This window comes from Rutilus rutilus, assembly GCF_951802725.1.
Source record: "Rutilus rutilus genome assembly, chromosome: 7".
Lineage (NCBI taxonomy): Eukaryota > Metazoa > Chordata > Actinopteri > Cypriniformes > Leuciscidae > Rutilus > Rutilus rutilus.
Genome location: NC_140221.1, coordinates 16247461 through 16269464, shown reverse-complemented (window position 1 = coordinate 16269464; position 22004 = coordinate 16247461). Strand labels below are relative to the sequence as shown.

General features: G+C 38.7%; 2 protein-coding genes across 2 annotated transcripts; one reads left to right on the top strand and one right to left on the bottom strand.

The window, feature by feature from the left end:
- The first annotated feature begins 73 nt into the window (after nt 1-73).
- Nucleotides 74-5176, top strand: coq2 (coenzyme Q2 4-hydroxybenzoate polyprenyltransferase). Its single transcript, XM_084413768.1, has 8 exons — nt 74-163; nt 520-950; nt 1039-1205; nt 2313-2434; nt 3424-3509; nt 3604-3737; nt 3822-4010; nt 4888-5176. The coding sequence occupies exons 2-8, from the start codon at nt 647-649 to the stop codon at nt 5047-5049; spliced, it is 1164 nt and encodes a 387-aa protein (XP_084269894.1). The 5' UTR covers nt 74-163; nt 520-646; the 3' UTR covers nt 5050-5176.
- Nucleotides 5116-21717, bottom strand: gldc (glycine dehydrogenase (decarboxylating)). The gene is made up of 25 exons (XM_084413767.1): nt 21242-21717; nt 20973-21051; nt 18939-19074; nt 18462-18626; nt 16731-16808; nt 16501-16648; nt 15847-16043; nt 15653-15749; nt 14381-14486; nt 14155-14294; nt 13978-14058; nt 13784-13881; nt 13582-13666; nt 13435-13476; nt 13085-13227; nt 12715-12790; nt 11005-11130; nt 10475-10624; nt 8503-8615; nt 8266-8407; nt 6960-7071; nt 6778-6873; nt 6530-6702; nt 6238-6318; nt 5116-6136 (listed from the first exon to the last, which is right to left on the bottom strand). Exons 1-25 carry the CDS (start codon nt 21515-21517, stop codon nt 5999-6001), a joined length of 3078 nt encoding a protein of 1025 aa, XP_084269893.1. The 5' UTR covers nt 21518-21717; the 3' UTR covers nt 5116-5998.
- Between the last annotated feature and the right edge of the window lie 287 nt (nt 21718-22004).

The window sequence follows — 22004 nt, the reverse complement described above, 5'->3', positions numbered from 1 at the left end:
ATACTGAAAAATAACATCCAAGACAACAAGTACACTAGAATGAAAAATTGAACCACTAAGCAGGCGGAACTATACAGAAAACAAACGTTTCAGGGGGAACACGACATTGGCGCACACCACAATATAAAGGACTTCAAAAATTGTTCAGCTGTCACATAGCGCTGTAAGTTAAATATGTCCGATAGAAATTAATGATTTAAAAAGTTTTAACAGGGAAACATCATTGACATTATTGATCTATCATTTCCCCCCCGGGACATGACATATTATGCTTGCTGCTGTTTGTAACACCTTTGTTTAATCAATCGGGGGCATTTCAGTGGGAATAGTAAGAGTGTAACAGAAGGAGCGCAGTGTTTACAATCTTAAAATTATATTCATTTTGATTACACTTACAGAATACTGGCACACATTTTTACAAGAAAAAGCCTTATTTTCACTCAACTTGGCATTTTCATGACTCGTCAGTAATCTGTACTGAATACGGTGCATTGTGTTCTCTGCTGTTTGTATTGCCAGGTTTATTGTTCCCGAAGAGGTCCCTCATTTACACATGAATGCAAGTAGACAATGAATGAAGCACCTCACTACTTTGCAGTCGTGACATCTCTTACTAAAAGTCGGTCATGACAGCTCAACAGACAAAATGATGTGCACCAGACTACTGACACTGCTTAAGCCACATGCAGTGAAGAGGAATCTACCACAGATCTGTTCTGCCCGTTTATCAAGCCTCAGAAGACAGCATGAAAACATCATCACAGACTTCTGTCAGCCTGGATCCTGCTTTAACAAAAGTGATGATCACAAACAGAGAATATGGTCTCCTTCACTGGCAGGTCACAACTACGGCAGAAGGTTTTTCAGCCTCACGCCTGCTGGGATTGTCAATGCAGCTCCAGCGTCTGTTCAGCCGTACCTCAGATTAATGAGACTGGACAAACCCATAGGTGAGCTCATGTCAAACGACACATTATCCAGGAAGCTCAAACAAGCTCTTCTGTGTTTCATTGTAATATTAATGAAGTGCTCTTATAGGAACGTGGCTGCTGTATCTGCCTTGTACGTGGAGTATTGGGCTAGCGGCAGACCCGGGATGCCTTCCTGATCTGCGCATGCTTGTGCTGTTTGGTGTCGGAGCTTTGCTTATGAGAGGAGCTGGATGCACTATCAATGACATGTGGGATAAAGACTTTGACAGGAAGGTATGAGCACATGAATTTAAAGTCGACATGATAAGGAAGTTGGGATATACTTTTCTTCCCTATTTTGACATATATCCGAGTGAAACAGCTTCTCGATCAAGAAAAAATGAAGGGCTGGACTTGATTTTGTCCACTGGGAATTAATTGGATCTTTGGATCATCGTGGTTTGCTTTTTTGCTGTGATCTCATGTGAGTGACAGGTTGTCCTCGCACCAGTAAATGTGTCATCAGAGAAGAGATGTTACTGATCACAGATAAACTATTCATAATAATTACTGCAATATTCCACAAAAAAAATTATTTTATGGTGACTTTAAGATGTCCCCCCCCCCCCCATAATGTTCTTCCCTTAGTCGTCTCAAAAAGTCATGTATTGTTTTTGCTCATTATCTGAGAACATGAGACATGGATTTCCGTTCCACTAGTGGTGTACATTTCTATAGAAGCTTGCTTCCGCCACAGAATAAAAAACAAAATGTAATTGCGTAATTTTATCTCACTATTCTAACTATTTTACATTTCGCAATTCTGACGTTTATTCTTATTTATTATCATTGACGTTTATTATTATTGTCTGTGAAACCAGGCACAGATCTCACAATTCTGACTTTATTTCTCACAATTGCAAGTTTATATCTCACAATTCGGACTTTAAAACTCGCAATTACAATTTTATAGCTCACAATTCTGAGGAAAAAAGCCAGAATTGCGAGATAAAAAGTCGCAAATTACTTTTTTATTCAGTGGCGGAAACAAGCTTCCATAAATGTCAGCATTGTTATCTGCTTTTCAACACTCTAACCTAACCTATCTCCTAATCTGTGTAAGATAAACGTGCCATAAACAATGTCAGTGTCAGACTAAGTTAATCAAAAAAGAATATTCTCTTATCACTTACCCTTCCAAACCTTTATGACATTTTTCTGTGGTACATAGAAAAATAAGATTTTTTTAGAGAATATTGGTTACCTTATCAGTTTTGGTGACAATTGACTTTCCTTGCATGGACATAAAAAAACACTGAGGCATTTTTAATAATATCAAATGTGGATTTGATCTTGGCAGCTGTTGGAATCTGATGTTGGGGTCTGTCATGTTTCTGGTAGGTGTCAAGGACAGCCACTCGGCCCATTGCATCAGGGGAGATCACACCGTTTCGGGCTCTGGTTTTCCTCGGAGGCCAGCTGAGTTTAGCACTGGGGGTCCTGCTCTGCCTCAATTACTACAGGTACTTCATATTTTACAGTTTTTTTAGCTGATATTATACTATTAGCAAGGAGTTCGAAGGCCGCTCTGCTGTACATTCTCAAAACAACAACAGTTATACTCTACACAGGTCATTAAAATACATTATCGCGTCAGGTTCAATGATTCTGATTGGTTAAGGCACAGATAAACGTAGAAAATTTCCACATATGGCTGTTCTTCAGAAGCCTATCTCCATTTATTATCAGGATGTCAGTGAAAATCCCGGTTTAGACACAAAGTGACCCACTGAGGTCACCAATCTGAGTTTCCAGGCTCCAGTTTGTCTGTCAGATGGTCATTTAATCTCCACTGTGTGCTAGTTGCTCACCTCACAAACGTCAGGTTCCGTAAAACAAAAGGGTACACACACACAGTGATACACAGATACACAGCTTCTTCAAGGTCTGATCTTGACGAAGAAACTTTCCCAAAACATAATGATAAGATATACATTCTCTCAGTAAAATGTTTAGACAATATTCGTCATGATTCTCTAGTGATTGAAGATGAAAAGTAAAGTAAATACTTTAACATAAGCTTGAAGATGTCATTTAGAAGCATAAATATTAATTAATAACTTGGATTACCAACCACTCAAAGGATAAACATTGAAGCGGCAGTGGATTCAAGAATCCACCCCTTCAATGCAAATAAGCAAATACCATCGATTTACAACCTTGTAGCTCACCTGTAGGTCTGTCTTTAAAGTTTATAACTTGTTGTTAAAAATAATTTTCCTATGGAGAAAATGAATGGGGTTTTTACTTCTGGAATACAACTGCTGTACTCTATTAGCAAACAACAACAATCTGATCAATTCCCGATGGACAAAATCAAGTCCCTACATTTTTTCTTGTTGGAGAAGCCATTTCTTTCAGATATACATCACAATAGGAAGAAAAGATGACTACAATTTTCGTTTCATGGCGACTTTAATATCTGATAAACTGACTTCCCATCTCTCTCTAGCATAGCTCTTGGAGCTGCTTCTTTGTCGCTGGTGGTCACATACCCTCTCATGAAGAGAATCACATACTGGCCGCAGTTTGTTTTAGGTGTGTTACCATTTATTTAATCTTTCTCAAATTCAAAATCTTTCTCCCTTCCATATTACTCTGAAAAAAAAATGCATGATTTGTCCACCTGTAGGTCTCACTTTTAACTGGGGCGCTCTTCTGGGTTGGTCTGCTGTGAAGGGATCATGTGACTGGTCTGTGTGTTTACCTCTCTATGTGTCTGGTGTCATGTGGACATTGATTTATGACACAATCTATGCCCATCAGGTACGGTGTCCGATTAGTTATCACACCCTAACATAAATGAGCGCAGTGTACATTTTTCTGATTCATCTCCCCCCTCATGATTAGGACAAAGATGATGATTTAAAAGTGGGTGTGAAGTCTACAGCTCTGAGGTTCCAGGAGAACACCAAACTGTGGCTGAGTGGCTTTACAGGGGCGATGTTGTCAGGGCTGGTTCTAGCGGGAGTTAATGCGGACCAGACTTTGCCCTACTATTGTGCAGTGTCTGCAGTGGCTATTCATCTCGCACATCAGGTGAGCAAGTCAAACTGTAATTGATAATAGTGGCCTGCCTGGGGTTACAAAACAATTAAGCCTTTAGCCCTATTTGGATGGTCATGTTGGAGGTCTGTAAAAGTACATTTGCATGGCACCTCAATGATAAAATTCATGCATTCGGATGGCAATTTGTTCGTGGTGGAGGAGCGAGTTCTGTGACCCTACGAACTCAGGAACGTGTTGCTCATGTGGTCAGTCACATGATTTCAGCTGTATAAGCTTGGAATTATTTTAATAAATATATATTTTTTGTTGCTTAATCTGTTTATTGAACTTTTAGGAGAATAGGAGATATTTTTAATTTAATAATAGGAAAATAATATCCTATTTAATATTTATTTACATTTAGCAAACGCTTTTATCCAAAGCAACTTACGAATGAAGAGAGCGATAGAAGCAGTCAAATCAACAGTAGGGCAACAATATGCAAATGTCGTGACCAGTCTCACTCTTATTTAAATCTCCTATTAAAAAAAAAGACATCCTGTAGTTAAAATGGTTAGTCTTGCATTCTCTCAAAATGGTCAGAATGAAGGTTTTTAAAAGCTACTTGTTTTACTTGTAAATTGAATAGTTGTGCAAGCCCTAATTTATATAAATGTGTATAATATATTAAAAATATTGCATACCATAATGAGACGTTTCAAAAGTTACATGATTTTTTTTTTTCTCAACAGCTCCAATTCCCTGTAGTGGAGCAGTAATGTAACAAAAAACATTTGGGATTAAAACTACTTGCATGATATGTTAGATTAATTTATTTTATTACCTGCATATCAATATTTGCTGAGGAAATCTCTCAAATAAAAGTTTTGCATTGACAATTAATATTTTGTGTGTGTGTGTTCCATAGATCTACGCTGTGGACATCAACAGACCTGAGGACTGCTGGAAAAAATTCGCTTCAAACCGAAACCTCGGACTGCTTTTATTCTTAGGAATAGTGACTGGAAATTTATGGAAAAAGAGAAACGATGATCAGTATGAAACACAGCTTAACTCTATTTCAAATTAAGAGTCTGTTGGTTGTGCGACTTGTAATAATACCATTGATTTACGAGACGCATCATGTAAACCAGCGTTTCTTTTAAAATATTTATTAAATTGCTACAAACTGGTAGCCTGACTACGTCAGACTTCCTACTTCCGCTAATTTCATTTCGCTCCTGTAGTCAGTCTGAGATAGCAGCCTATCTTTCAGTTTTCCACCGGCCTTCAGACGGCCGGCCAATCAACGAACAGAGGGCGGGCTGAGAGCCGTGACGTAGACGCTGATTGTACCGTGGTGGATGCGTAGATTTACTTCACATAATCTGCAAAAGTCGTTCACAGCCATGTTCACTCCGGTATTTCGCTCGATGGTTTAGTTTTTGCATCATACATGCGTTTACAGTGGAAGTTAGATGCGGCTGAGCATGCGCATAACACGCGCCATAACCAAACGTTATGTGATTGACTTACGGGTAACCAATGATTTTAAACTTCAGACAAGCGCCCCCCTGCGAGAAAGAAAAGGCTTTTCAATTATGCCCTTCCAGACTCTTTCTACGAAGCAAAGTGAAGTAGCAGAGTCTGGTATTACCAGGCTAACAAACTGGCTCTATTTATTAAATAATTAGAAAACGTACATAACATCTATAAAATTAATGTTAACATCGAGAACAGTGCCAGAAAGTTATACCTACATACGGACCAAAAACACCCAAATATTTTTATACAGCAAATAAAAATATAAAAAACAACAACAAAAATGAACCCCTATATAGGTCGATTACAGTATATGAATCAGATTTGGACTGTTTTAGTAGAGTAACAGAGGCCAACTATTTGTGCATTGTATGAAAAAGGAAATCTGAGGCACCGTGAACGTACTGAAGAGACTGGAAATCACAGGGAAGAATGTATGATCATATTTGATAGGAATGATTCATTTGGATGAAGAAGCGTGTCATTGAGTAATGAGGTCACGAGGAAGCTCTTTCTTCATATGGAGACTCGTAGACGTCCATGGGTGGACAGGTGCAGACGAGATGTTGGTCTCCGTAGATGTCATCGATCCTTGAGATTGTGGGCCAGAATTTGGTCTCAGGTCTCACAAAAGGCTGAAATAACAGGGTTAAAGATACATTTTAAAACTCAATTAATAAGAACGCATATGTTTTGCGCGAGGAGTCTGTATTTTACATTGGTTTAAGGTACGCACCATGGGGAAAGCAGCATCCTCTCGGGAATACGGTCTGTCCCATGTGGTCGAGGTAATAGTGGCCAATGAGTGAGGAGCCATCTTTGGACGACAAAATGAAAGTTATATTGGGCAAGGCAATATTGCTCATGTTTTTAATAAAGCGCTTCTATTAATTCTTCTGTACATAAATGTGTCTAATTTGAGTTGGCAAGAGGGATACAAAATAGTCTAACGCTCCGTAAACGACCAAATGCATTACTGTAAAGCTCCACAGAGCTGATAAAGAATGTTCCGTTAAGTTAACGCTCACCTTGAGAGGATTAACCCTCGAGTCCATCCGGCCCTCTTCGATGTCTGCGATTTCCTGTCGGATGGCCAGCAGCGAGTCACAGAAGCGATCGAGCTCGGCCTTATCCTCAGACTCCGTGGGTTCGATCATTAGAGTTCCAGCCACAGGCCATGACATGGTCGGTGCATGAAAACCTGCCATAAAAGGTTGCGGAGAATCAGGGAATTGTCATCCATGAAATAACCTGCTTTAAATGTTTTTCTATTTACCATAATCTTGCAGTCTTTTTGCTACGTCAACTGCCTCGATGTTTGCAGACTTTTTAAAAGGCCGCACATCCAAAATAAATTCATGAGCAACGAATCCTGCAAATAATCACACATGTTTGTGAGGTACTTCAGTTGTTTTTTTTAAGATCAGAAAATACAATATTTCAATCAATAACGCCAACCTTTAGTGCCCCTGAAAAGAATTTTGTAGTGGTTTTCCAGTCTTTTAGCCATGTAATTGGCATTAAGGATGGCCACCTCTGTAGCGTGCCCAAGACCCTTTGAACCCATCATCTGTTGAATGGAAAATAAATCAAATATTAGATAAATAAATTAGGGATGCATGATAGATTGGTACCATATCAGCCAATATTATTTATTCGTATTAGCTTGATATTGTGCAGCTCATGTCCTTTATTTTATATTTAGAGTACCTTTGCCATCATCTAAAACAGTTAATATTTAAAATCACTAGTAAATTAATCACAATGCAATCTTCAGCAAATATCAAAGTAAATGTTGGACCATGTAACGTTGTGATGCCCAAATACACATGTAGGATTTAAAATGACTTTAGCGTTTTATTTTCAATACATTTAGGCAAATAGTGTAGAAATGTAGGTAACACTTTACAATAAGGTTTCATTAGTTAACATTAGTTTATGTATTAACTAACATGAACGAACAATGAGCAAAACATTAGTTACAGTATTTAATAATCTTCGTTAATGTTAGTTAATAAAAATACGGTTGTTCATTGTTTGATAGGTTCAGTGCTTTAAATAATGTTAAATACAACTTTTGATGTTAATAATGATGTACTAGTAAATGTTGAAATTAACATTTAATTTAGATTGATAAATGTTGTAGAAGTATTGTTAATTTTTAGTTCATGTTAACTTAAGTTAACAGGGTTCCCACACCTTTGTTAACTTCAAATTCAAGGACCTTTCAAGGATTTTCCAGGTCCAATACCCTTAAATTCAAAGACTTAATGTGGGGACACATTTCAAGTGAGAGCAAGGTTACATCGTGTTACCTTGTAAGATACATTGTTACAGTCTTGCGCGCGTGAACATCATGGCAACGTACAACAAAGTACCTCACGCGGGAAACACTTAACGTAACTAAGGTAAATAAAGCAAGCTAGTATGCACAGGCCACGAAGTGTTGGCGAAATAATATTAGCGAACCGGAGGGAATATGGAATTTTTTCCAGAAAACTTCTTGCACAAAATAAATTCAAGCACTTTCAACGACCTATGTCTATGTGTGTTTATTTTCAAAAACTTTCCAGGGCCTTGGCTTTTTTTTTTTTTTTCAGATTCACAAACTTTCAAGGACCCGTGGGAACCCAGTAAGTAGTTAACTAATGAAACCTTATTAAATGTAACCGAAATGTAATATAATTAGTCTGTTTCGGTCAACGTTAATATCAGTACATCACTATTATTCAAAAGGTAAGACAGGAAGTGCAGAGGTGTTGACCTTAATGTAAGCCCATGAGATGGGCAGGATAGCGCTGGAGCCCCAGGGAGCGGCGCTGATGGTGCCCAGAGAACTTCCTGCATTCGTGAACTGAATGTTAACCACTGGATGATTGGGCAGGAAGGGGGCAAGATGCTGCTTCCTGTAGGCAAAAGCAATTAGGTTAACTGGAGTCAACAGTTCAACATTTCTGGTACAGGTGCCATAGGGAAGGTCTGTTCGCTTCAAAACACTTACACTCCGATTGGTCCCATCCCAGGGCCGCCACCACCATGAGGAATGCAGAAGGTTTTGTGGAGATTCAAGTGAGAAACATCTGAACCGTAGTCTCCTGGTCGACATAATCCAACCTGTATCAAAAAGAAACAAGAACATGAAAACTCCAAAAAGAAAATGCACATTTAATGTAAAACACTGTAAACCGCTCTTATTTTAACAAGCTTCTAAAATGTTTACAGCAATTATTAATAATATTAATTCAGAATCATGGTGCACAGTTTACTCATAATGCATAAACAACTGTTAATGTAAAAAAATTAGAAGTTAAGATTAACCAAGAGTAATAAATGCTGTAAAAGCACTGATCATGTTTAGTTCATGTTAACCATTGCCTAACTAATGTTAATGATTACTATTAGAGCTGCATAATCCTGGATTTATTGAGAATCATGATTTTTTTGTTTCAAATAGAGATCACTAATCTGAGTAAACAACTAAACATAATATCATGTAATTTACTAGAGGTTCTGACAAAATGTTAATTGCTGCTGTAATTTACTAGCCTGGGTGCCAGCCCGAACCCCGCCCACAATATTTTTTGGTCGGGAAGTTCGGTCTGGACTCGCTCCGTTGAGGAGCTATTATGCCCGAACAAAAATTGTTCGGACCAATCAAATTGTCAGGGCGGGCTTTATACGATGATGGACAGATAAGCAACGGTAACGTCATCATCCACGTCATCAACGAGCGCTTGGGTTGAATTCAAATGACTGCCGCTGGAGAATTGAGATTTCACGAGTTCACGCTTACAAATAAGTCAGATAGAATAAATGCATATTTGGCGTGCTGTCTGAGGAGAGGCTTCGGGCTTGGTATTCGGCCCGAACCCAAAGTACTCCCCCCGTATTCCTGGCTGTGGAAGAACAAGCCGAGAGTGAGTGCAGGGATGCTGAAAACTGTCATGTTAGGTGAGTTGACCGAGTGAATAAATATATGCTTCCTCTCATGCTGATAGACGGTTGATTGGATTGATTATTTGAATGTGCTCCTCCTGAAATTTGTTTATAAAACATCATGTGTAGATTCCGCCATCGCGTCTGTTATAGAAGATATCATAGGGAAGATATCGACAGCGCATTAATTTTAAAAGAGGAACAGAGAACCGCGATCGGAAACATGAATGAAAAACATACGTCACTTACTCCGTTGCTCTGATTGGTTGTAGGTCTATCCAATTGAGTGCAGAGGAATTTTTTTTCCTGGTTCGGTTGAAACACGCCCCATAATCAAAGCTCAATGGAGAAGTATCAGACTCACATTCTGACTAGAATTGAGTATGACGACGTCAGGCTAGTAATTTACTAGAGGTTCTGACAAATTAGTTAATTGCTGCTGTCTATTTAAAAATGCTTAATTTGAAAGAATTTTTTTTTAATCGGTTTGATTCATTGACATTGATTCACATACTTCACTTCACATCCAGTAATGAGAAAATTAGTTTTTGAACGAATATCTTGAAAGAATGATGCAATGAGAAATGCATTTTTTAAAAGTCACTTGTAGCCACCTACTGATGTAACAATGTAATCAATTGATCATTATTTGAAATCGCCAAGTTACTTTCAAAAGGTGATGTGCTCTATTTTGATCGCTACCGTAAACATCAGTGTTTATGTGAACAATAAACTTAGCCCAGTTCTTCTGTGATAATTTGAATATTTGTTACAGAAATAACGATACTGTGTGGTTGAAAAGACCTTTGTGTGGTTTCATACCTATACAACTGCTCTCTCTGGCTCAGCAGCAGCGCAAACCCAGATTTAAATGTTCCGGTGTGATTTCATCAAAGGTTTAATAGACATAGCCGAATTGTTGTCATTTAGGAGTAAGATCATGTGGATGTTTGAATCGAGATTGGGATCTTTTACTGATAATTCGTGCAGCTCTAATTACTACAGTAGTGTAAAGCCTTACGGTTCCATCTTCTTACCTGTGCGTTCATGTTGGCACCATCCAGGTACACCTGTCCACCGTTCTGATGAATGAGCTCACACACTTCACGGACGTTCTCCTCAAACACACCGTTAGTGGAGGGGTAGGTGATCATTATGGCGGCCAAGTTGGCCTTATGTTTGTCCACCTATCAAAAACGTGGTAAAGTGAGTCATAAAAGGTGAAGAGTGTAATTTTCCCTAGCCCAGACATAACCAAGCCAACCCACCAAAAAGTATGAACACTGAGCTTTCAAAACAATTGAGCATCATGACACCGCAACAATGTGTGAGTTGGAACTATTTGTTTGCTTTACCAATGGCAGACAAGAGGTGCATTCAGGAAACTGGTTTTAATCTCGTCATTATTTGCGCAATTTTGTATGGTGCTGCTAGTGGGGCAGAAATCACACACTTTTACACCTTTAACACTGATGTGATAATGTTATCATAGACATATCAGTGTATTGGTGTAAATAGCCCTCAAACAGAAGATGCAATACTAAACTCTTTAAATCATTGTACATACCATGGCTTTAAGGTGAGACACATCGATGTTGCCATCTTTATCCACTTCCACCACCTGAACCTTCATGCCCGCCATCTGTGCGCTGGCAGGATTCGTTCCATGAGCTGATTTGGGAATCAGACAGACCTGAACAAATCCATAACAGATTTAATATGGGAGATTAATAGACAAAACAAAAACAAACAATCTTATTTTTCTAACAAGGAAACTTACTGATTGTTTAAGACACACAGAACCTATTTTTGCGCTTTCTGTTAAATGGATTTGCAACACTAAGAAAGATGACAAGAGTGATAACTCTTATTTGAGCTTATACATATTCTGCAAACTACTTTTGTCAAAACAAATTTCAGTCTGATACTTGCATGAAGCCATAGGGACTACTTTCATGTAGTCAAGGTCTACTTTTTTTATGCATCTTTTCAAGTTCCACAGACATTTGGATTAACACGAGGGTGAGTAAAATGACAGAATTCTAATATGGGTGCATTCAATTTTAATCAAGTGTCTTCCACTTAATCATTAAATGTCAAAATGTCATAACAGACTGTATGGCAGACTTTCTGAACTAAGGACACAGTGGCCTAAACACTTAACGTTGTGCAATTTGCAAGCAGGTCACCATAAACAAACTCATCGTCCAAGGACTGCAAGTCTTGAAAATCACCAAATATGGAATCTTGCACTGAAGTAGAATCCTGTAATGGGGTGGTTGTTTTCTGTGGCTATTTACTCAAACATGGCAGTTTGAACCTTGGCTGGTTTAAGAGCTGCATCCGCTATCTAAGATCTGCTTATTAGGGAGATGATAAAAAACAAAGGCCAGGTTACAAAACACTACAATGACTTGACTAAACGTTCTTATCGCTGATCTTCTTTCCAGTCCCAGCTCGTCAAAACAATTTGCCACTATTTCAGCAATTTTCCCCTCAGGTTCAAAACAACTCTTGAAGAATTTAACAGTAAAAATCACTTTCAGTTTGCTTTCCCTTCACCAACTTTTTGCAGGTAGTGCAGTATGTGAGCTACAGTTGTTATTTCACTGCGTGCATAAACACGAAATCTCCCTAAACCTCCTTTTGTGGACATACTTATTTGTAAAAGCAGTATTTTTTTTATTTAATTTTTTTACAAATTGTACACATGCAGGAAGTTTTCTGTTAAGGCTAGGTATTTATAAGTATGCAATGTCCCAATTTAGATACCCAAATAAACATGAATGTGTGTGTGTGTGGGGAGTTCAGGCTTTCCCTTCGTTGTGGGGAGGAAATGTCCGCACAAAGACATGTGTCTATATCTATATATACATATAGATATGTATATATATATCATACTAAATTATGTTTTATGAAAATGTAAAAACGCAGAAAGTTTTGTGTGAGGGTTGGGTTAGGGGAGAGAATATACAGTTTGTACCATAAAAAAAAAAAAAAAAAAATCATTATGTCTATGGAAAGTCTCCAAAAAACAAACCCAATGTGTGCGTGTTAAATTAATTTGACTTACTTTTAACTTTTTTTTATTTTATATAGGACGTTAAAAGCATATTAGATTGAAATTCTGCTTATTATCAGTTCTCATAAGATTAGTAAGTCATGAAGGATCAACCTGATCCTTCAAATGTCAAGAATGTTTTTAAAAAGGCCCCGAGATCAAACATGAGGCTTAAGGCTTAAGGAGAGGTGCTTTTCACTGCAGGGTGATACTCACTGTTCTATGAGATTCTCCTTTGGAATTCAGATAGGCTTTGATTGCAGCCAAGCCCGCGTATTCCCCCTGCGCGCCGCTACGGGACAAATAAATCAATAGCATCATGTAACCATTCTGCCTCAGCACAACAGAGTTCAAAGATTGCTTCAAATGGCTCTTGCCCAAGAGTACAGTATACTAATGATCCTGTTAAAGTGTCAACCAAGCAAAATGTAGAGATGCGTACACACCCCCAAACTTATCAGCACAAGAATCCTGAATGAAACTGAGTCATGTTGACACTTGATTTGCCAACTACAAGACCACTGTTTGCTATCAGAATGAATCATCTGCTTGATATTGAAGCAACAATTTCAGGCAAGACACTTACCTGTTTGGCTGAAAGGAGATCTTATCATATCCTGTAATCTCACAAAGGTCTCTCTCTAGCTGCCTGAATAGCTGCTGATAACCTTCAGCCTGGTCCAACGGCACGAATGGGTGGATGTTTGCAAATTCTCTCCAGGTGATTGGCTGTTGGTAAAAGGTTACAGTCAAACAATGAAAAGATCAGGGCTGCGTTTCTCAAAAGCATTGTAAGCCTAAGTAGATTGTAGAACCATTGGCACAAATGGTCTCTACGATCAACTTTGCTCTGATTGGTTGAAGTGAGGCAATGTCAGAGAAAAGAACGAGTAAAAAGGAGGGCTATTCTAGAAGAGCAGAGCAATCCTGACTCACCATGAGCTCTGAGGAACTGTTCAGCTTCATTGTGCATGAGCCCTGAATTCAAAAGAGGAGTTTGTGTTACTTTGATGGTTTTATGCAAGATCACCACATGGGATAAATCCCAAAGTAAACTCGGTGATGCTTCGATTTTTGACTTACCAATGGAATCATACTATGTACGAGAGAAATATCCTTATTTTCCAGGCGCTTCATGTAACGTACAATATTGGTCTCTGAGTGATAGCTGAAATTAAAAGCAATACAAGTAATTATTACACAGAAAAAAGCACATCCACACAGTTGTAGAAAGTTTCACTCACAAACAGATTTGTTAAAAACAATAGCTAGCATTGAAACAGACCTGTTAAACACTGGATGGGTGAGAAACTTGCTGGTTCTCTTGAAAGGGCTTGCCAGCAATCCTTTTGTGCGCTCACTCATTTTCTCAGCAATAAGTTCCTGATAAAGGTCAAAAAGACAATATATCATGAGGGAACAAAGACAAACAGATTTTTAGCAATATTTTAAATCTTTCTGAATTAGGCAAGAACTTACAGCTGAAGATTCACACCCGAAGATCCAGAGCAGATCATCCAAGTCTCTCTCAGAGACGGTTTCATCCAGAGACACTCCGAGCTAAAACCACATCAAGAAATTAAAAACATTAAACAAATGAATAATAAAATAAAGGATATTTGTTGATTTGTGTTTTAAAATGTTCACAGGTCTCACCAGTCCATCACTGTACAACCGCAGGTTGATTTCCCGCTGCGTAGCTTTTTCTAGGATGTCCTTGCCGGCCACGCCACAGTTGATCTTCAGCGTGTCAAAGAAGTTCTCGTGTTGGAGTTTGTGCCCAGCTCTTTTCAGTCCTATTATCACAACAAGAAACAATCAGTATCACAAAAATCCCTATACAATTCTTGTAAAAAGAGTAAACAGGAGTCAAACAACTTGCCCTCAGCGAGAATCAACGTTGCATTGTGGGTTCTCTCAGCAATGTGCCTCAATCCTTGAGAACCATGATATAACGCATACATGGCAGCCATGTTTGCAAGAAGAGCCTGAGTAAAGACATTAAAATGGAGTACAGAAATACAGCTTCACAGATAATACACACACATTCTTATACAGCCATCTTTGTGAGAACATTCATTGACACAATGCTACCTCTAGCTCCTTACCCTAACCCTACCCATCACAACTAGTTGCCTAACTCCAACCCTTACCCTAAACCTAAGTATAAGTATTGTGAGTTACGTAATCAGATTACTTTTTTTCCCCCCAAGTAACTAGTAAAGTAACCCATTACTTTTAAATTTACAACAAAATATCTGAGTAACTTTTTCAAATAAGTAACCTAAGTTACTTTGTTTTCTCATGTATTGATTGACACACTTCTGTCCTCAATGTCGAGAGAAAAGCAGAGGCGTTGAGTGTAAACATAAGTTCCAGACTAAATGTGAGCATGCATTTACTCCTCTAACTAGCACAAAAACATTCAGTATTTCTCAAAATGAATAAAAATACTAAAAGGCAAAAAATATTTTGCAAACCTGCAATAATTAATTCATGAATTCATTAATACTTTATGTATTTAATCTTACTATATTAACCAATGTCTTCGCTGCTGACCTTCGATTATCCAATTCAACCATAGTAATAAGCAAAAATGACTTTAGATAAACATTACATTTGCATTTAATTTTTTTTTATTGCTGAAAAGTGTTAATTTCTTCAGCAGCAGAGCTGAAAAGTTTCTTTGTGCTGCACCCTCTACTGTCACATGTGAATTTGCATTTTCTTCAGCCCGAGGCTTATTCATTTCACTTCTGGTGTGAAAGGGCCTTTACATTTGCCAAAAATATAACTTTTTTGTTATTAAAAACAAATAAGCAAGCCCAGCTTAGATGAGGAAAAGCAAAGCAAAAGTAACGTAACGCATTACTTTCCATAAAATGTAACTAATTGCATTACTTAGTTACTTTTTTTATGGAGTAATGCAATATAGGCATTACTTTTAAAAAGTAACTTTCCCCAACACTGATTATTCCTAAAACCAAGTGTACCAAGACCATCAAACAGGCCTCTCAGAAAGTAAGGACCAGCCAAAATGTCCTCACTTTCGATGGTCTAAATCCTCACAAAGATAGTCGTACAAGTACACACACACACACACACACAAACACACACACACACACATAGTATTTTCAGATTATTTAAGCTCTACCTGGGCAGTGCAGATGTTGCTAGTGGCTTTGTCCCTGCGGATGTGCTGCTCTCTGGTCTGGAGAGCCAGACGATAAACCTCTTTACCAGCTGCATCTCTGTAACCGGGAACATTTGACAGTTTATACCAACACTGATGAGGCAAACTACATTGAGGCCTTGAGACTATAAAAAAAAGGACAAGGACAGACTCACCTGGTCACTCCAACCATCCTTCCAGGCATCATCCTGACCAGATTTTCTTTGACTGCAAAGAATGCAGCGTGAGGCCCGCCATAGCAGAGAGGAACTCCAAAGCGCTGAGAGTTGCCCAAGGCGATGTCAACTCCGAACTCACCCGGAGGACGCAGCACGCAGAGCGCCAGCAAGTCTGTAGCACAGCAAGCCAGTGCCTTTGAAAAAACAGAACAAAAATCATGCATTGATCATGTATGAATCATATGCTATAATGCATTTGTATTAAAAAAATAAAATAAAATAAAATTCTAAATAGATTCTGTAGTGGGAACAGGATAGTTCACCCTCATGTCGCTCCAAATAAAAACGACTTTTTCTACATTGAACACAGATGGAGATATTTTGAAGAAACATTTAACTCTCACTTCAACATATTCAAACTTGCTATGAAGACAGGTCTGACATCAGTAACTGACATTATTTAATAATACGGAAAGAAAGTGTTCTTCAGTTTTTTTCCCTTTTGTTGTACACAGGAGAAAGTGGTCATACAGGTTTTGGACGGTGGGTAAATGAGTCTTAAGGTTAAATTAGGTCAATGGTTAATGCAAAACCTAATATACACAAAGATTGGTATCAGAAAATGTGAGTTTTAAAATGACAGGTACATACACCACCCTTGTGAGCCTGATCAACAAGTGCAGTGAAATCTTCCACCCTGCCCTCAGTGTCTGGATACTGGAAGAGCACACCGCTAACATCCTTCCCACTGAAGTCCATCTCATGAGGAAGCTTGAGAACGGTCTTCACGCCAATGTAACTATGGGATACAAACATTTCATCAGGATTGGATAGATAGAGAGATAGAATGTTTTATTCTATAAATTGGTGAACTTCCTTACTTGGCTCTGGTTTGCACAACTGCAATAGTCTGTGGATGGCAGCGTGGGTCAATGTAGAACGTTCTTCTTTTGTTTTGCCTTTGAAAATGACAAGGTGAGTGTTAATCATCACTCCCATCCCTGGGGATACGCCACACTGCATGCCGAAAACCTGAATGTGCCGTTTCAGGTGTTGGCTAATGAAATCACAAATCCAGAAAAGCCGGGACATTTTGTAAAATGCAATAAAATGAAGAATCTGTGATTTGTTTATTCTCTTTAACCTTTACTTAACTGACAGAAGTACACAAAAGTTTTTGAAAAGTTTTCACTGACCAAGGTAAGTGTGTTGTATATATAAACACATTTTGATGGCTGCAGCAACACACTCCAAAAAAGTTGGGAGAGAGGCATGTTTACCACCGTCACATCACCTTTCCTTTTAATTAAATGGTTTAAATATTTGGGGATTGAGGATACTAATTGTTGAAGTTTTAGCCCAATCTCGCCTGATACAAGACATCTGCTCAACAGTCCGTGGTTGTAGTTGTCGAAGCCTCCTTTTCATGATAGCACATCCCTTCTATGGTGTAGAGTGTCTAGAAACCATTTTAGCATGTACAGAATGAGGCCTGGCATTGTCTTGCTTCCCAGGAAAGATGTCATCTTGATGGCAGTATTTGTCTCTGTACAATCCCAATATGCCCACATGAATGGTACCTTCAGACACATGCAAGTCACCCATGCTGTTGCACCCCCAAACCATGACAGATGTTTGCTTTTGAACCTGTCACTGATGAAAGACTGGATGGTCACTTTTGTCTTAGAAACTTTATATCTTCCCAAAAAACAAGCTGAAACGTAGATTGGTCTGACCACAGCAAACATTCCCACTGTCTTTTGGACCACCTGAGATGAGCTCGGGCTAGATAAATCTCCGGCATCTCTGCATAGAATCGATGTATAGCTTTCTCCTTGCGTAACACTGCTTCTGCATCAAGGAATGCCACTTGAATCTGACTGTTCAGTGACAATGGTTTTCCAAAGTACTCCTGAGCCCATGTGGCTGTGTTTAACAGAGTAGCACGACAGTTTCTCATGCAATGCAATCTGAGGGCTCGAAGGTCACGCACATTCAACTGAGGTTTCCTGCCTTGGCCTACACGTTCTGAGATTTCTCCGGATACCCTGATTCTTTCCACAATATTATGTATGGTAGAAGGTGAAAGACCTAAATTCTTTGCAATCTTGCATTTTGAAATGTGATTTTTGAATTGACAGTGCTCTCATGATATTTAGCAAAGTGGTGAGCCATGACCCATCTTTGCTAGCAAAGACTGAGATGCTCCTTTTACACTAAATCACGATACCACGATCACCTATTAACAAATCACCTACTTATTGTGGAATGTTTCAAAAGAGTTTAACTTGGATATTCTATATTCTTTTTTTTAAATTTTGCCTCTATCCCAACTTTTTTGGAGGGTGTTGCAGACATCAAAATTCAAATGTGTCTATATTTATAAAATATAACTTACACTTAAGTTGGTCAGTGAAAACTTTGAAAATATTTTCTTTGTACTTTTGTCAGTTAAATAAAGGTTAAAGAGAATGAACAAACCACAGATTAATATTTTATTGCATTTTACAAAATGTCCCAACTTTTCTGGATTTGGGATTGTAGAGTAAACTCCTCCTTGATAAAATGGCATCATGTTCTTTACAGATGTTTCCAGCAGTTGGTGGACTAACCTGTTGCAGAGCTGCATGGCCTCTGCAGCGGCAGTGCCTTCATCCAGCAACGATGCATTGGCTACTGCCATTCCGGTGATGTCACAGACCATTGTCTGATAATTGAGCAAGCTCTCCAGACGCCCCTGAGAGACCTCAGGCTGGTACGGTGTGTACTGAGTGACCCTATTGAGAACATACCAAAAAAAAACTCACTAAAGCTCTAACCAAAGACCTCCAGCTTGAGTCACAAGACACATCTGATGCTGGGCACGCTACTCCTTTATGTAATAAGAATCATCAAAATGCAATTTGCTTTTTGACTAGAACTGTACAGACCATGAGAAACTAATGAACATGGTGTTCTAGCTCGTGGCTGTAAATTTTAAGTCTCATTACAGAAACAAAGGGTTGATGTGTGTCAAACATTTTTTTTTGGACTATGCTCCACCAAAAGGTGAAATAAATGCTTAAAAAAAAAGGCAAGACAATACATACCATCCTGAATTCTCAAGCAGGTTTCTTTGTATGACCTGTGGGACGGAGCAGTTATAATAGCCCATTCCAATATAGGACCTCCACAACTTGTTCCTCGATGCAATCTTTTGGAGTGAGTCAAGAATTTCATTCTCACCTGTGGTAATTAAAGTACAAAGATAAGAACGATTTGGATATCTGAGGCTACTGATTAAAACAAACTCCCTAGGTTAATTAAACAGTGCTCGCATACTTTGATTTGACAGTAAAAAAGATGATCGCGTCTTTCAGATCTAAGCTCATTCTATAAACAAAAACACCTTTATGGTTTCTCTTGCATCATACTGAAATCAGCCTCATTTTACAAGTGACTGTGCCCACAATATTTTTAAGAAGCTTCTCACATGACTCATATAATGAGTACTTAACAACTGCCTTTACACATTGTGGCAAATACACCTGGTACATAAGCACACCCCTACAAAAATATCACGTCAATTGCGACATGATACGACCTACATTGTCCTGATGAATAATACAAGAGCACGTGATCTCACTGATTAAGAGTTTTGCGATTTATAATTTAGCAGTTAAAGGTAGATAAATGGCAAATATGGGACATTTCTGATGGCTTGGGAACTAGTTTAATGGTTGTAGTTCGAGAGCACTGGAGCCGGTTCATACCGAGACACAAAAATTCCCGAGGCATTGTGTTGCAGCTTAGCAACACAGCAACTGAGCGAGGCAAAGATAATGCAGTAGTAAAAACAGCTAGAGAGAAATACACATTACGGACACCCCCCTCGCACTAACATGTCTGCGGGATGTTCATTTTGTTTTACACTGAAAATGTGTGCATGCAGCTGTTTGATGTTTTAGATAGTGTTTGTCAGTGTAAAAAATGTACAAGATAAATTCAACTTTTTAATAAAAACTACAAATGGGAAAGTTTAGAGTGCCAAAGTAGTTCATTCTTGTTTGTTGAGCAGTGAATTTGCAGGATTTGCAGATCAAGCTCTGTGCAGCTGAACCAGCAGAATCCAGTATAGCCCCCCCATCAGCTTCAGCATGGCTTGCTTCATTAAAGATACACACACAAGCAGAGGAGAAAACTGACTCCTGCCATATGTCAAAGCTCGTAGTGACTATAATAAATTAGACCATATTTATCTTTTAAAACCTTTTTTGTCATTCATAACAATGATTTGGGGAGGGGAAAAACAGTCTAGTGAGTGGTGTTATGTTGGCATAGGAATATTGGTCTTAAAATTAAACTTTTTACATCTGCATAGTGTGTTAATATAAAAAAGTATGTGGTTTTCAATTTTAATAGTCGTATTGTAAGCAGAAATGAAAATGAAACCGTGTTATTCACACACCGGTGTACTCTGTTGTTTGTGGGTAAATCGTCGCTTTTTATAGTAAATGTATTTGTTAAATAATTGTCAGACGTTATGGTTGCCAATGCAACTCAAAGTTCTTCCTGTTATTCGTCGTTATTCCCATTAAATTGTCAATTATTACGCAAAGTTATATGTTGAGCGGTGCACGCGTGATGTAATGCTACTGCTAACCAGATCAAACTGGCCGTGTGACGCTGAACTTTACACTCTAATTGTCATCCTATTGGCATCGGCGGAGGGCGTCAGGAGATTGGTGCTGCTCGCCGGGCTCCGCAAAAACAACTCCTAATATGTTCAAAGGAAGACTTAACGGTGAAAAACCCTCCAGTAAGGTCTATTGGCACACAAAGAGCGTGTAACCTACATTCCTCGCTCAGATAGACTCCTTTGTTAGAGTCTGGTCTGTTAGAAACCCCTAATTCGAAATATTTCGAAATAAAAATAATATGTTTGATAGAAAGGCTTAATGCAATTAATAATTCCGCTTCCCCAAAATCTGCCGCCAAAAATAGTTTTACAATACCGCGTAAATGAAATGCAACCTCGCGGTTTGCCTCACAGACAGTCAATGCAAATATATGATGAATTCACAACAACAAACGACACGTGTTTCCTCTGTCTGCCGCTGCTGAGAGGAGTAAGAGCAACTTACACACAGGATCGTCCATTTTCAAACTTCTTCCCAGGCGGATGGATGCGGGAATTGTGTTTTCTATTAGCTGAGCGATTGACTGAAATCAAAATCAAAATGTAAACTATTATTTTGTTCATTAATTGTATTATCAACACAAACCGCGAAAATTGTTGCACATTAGAAAGTTGAAGATGCGGGTAAAATGCTGACATAAAGCGTTTAAATTGGCTAGCATTTAAGTATATTGGTTTAAAATATGCTGTTTAATTCGAATAAATAAGTTTTACCTCAAGTCCAAGAGTATTGAGCATCTCTCTTTTCTCTTTGTCACCCGGTCCAATGTGTCTTTCAGAGAAATCATCGTGTCTCGGCAGAATTCTTTCAATCTTTCTGGACCACAGAACTTGTGAGGTGCCCATACAGCGCACATTTGCAGACACATTTACGGTTAAACCGCGAAGTTTCTTAAAAACAGCCCCTTTGCTGCTGATATTCCTATACGGCACGCGAGCGTTCATCGACCGGCTGATGACAACCCGCCAGGATTTAGCGCAGCTCTGCATGTTATTCGCTTGAGATTGACGAAAATTGTTCGCGATAATCTTTCAGCCAGCCTTCACGCCGTGTACCCCACTAAATGTCTGTGAAATTCCTTAAAAGTGTCTATTTATGCGCCTCCTCGTTGCACAAGGAGCAGCCAATCGATAAGTGAACTGTCTCTGACGCAGAGACAAGCCCCGCTCGCTCAGGTTCCGCCGTAACTTTCGAATTTGCCGTGGGGAGTTTATACGAAGCGCCTATTACTCATACTGCTGGTAACTGCTCGATATACTTTCTATGTTTTTACATGCTTTTGTAGTTGCGTTTTTGAACGCACAATAAAACGCTAAGAAAATTGTGGAGCAATCAGAATGGAGAAGAAGCTGGAAAATGTTCCTCATTCTCCACACCTGGGATGCTGTATTATTTAAAAATAGAGATCTATCTATCTATCTATCTATCTATCTATCTATCTATCTATCTATCTATGTCTGATAGGCTCTATCTATC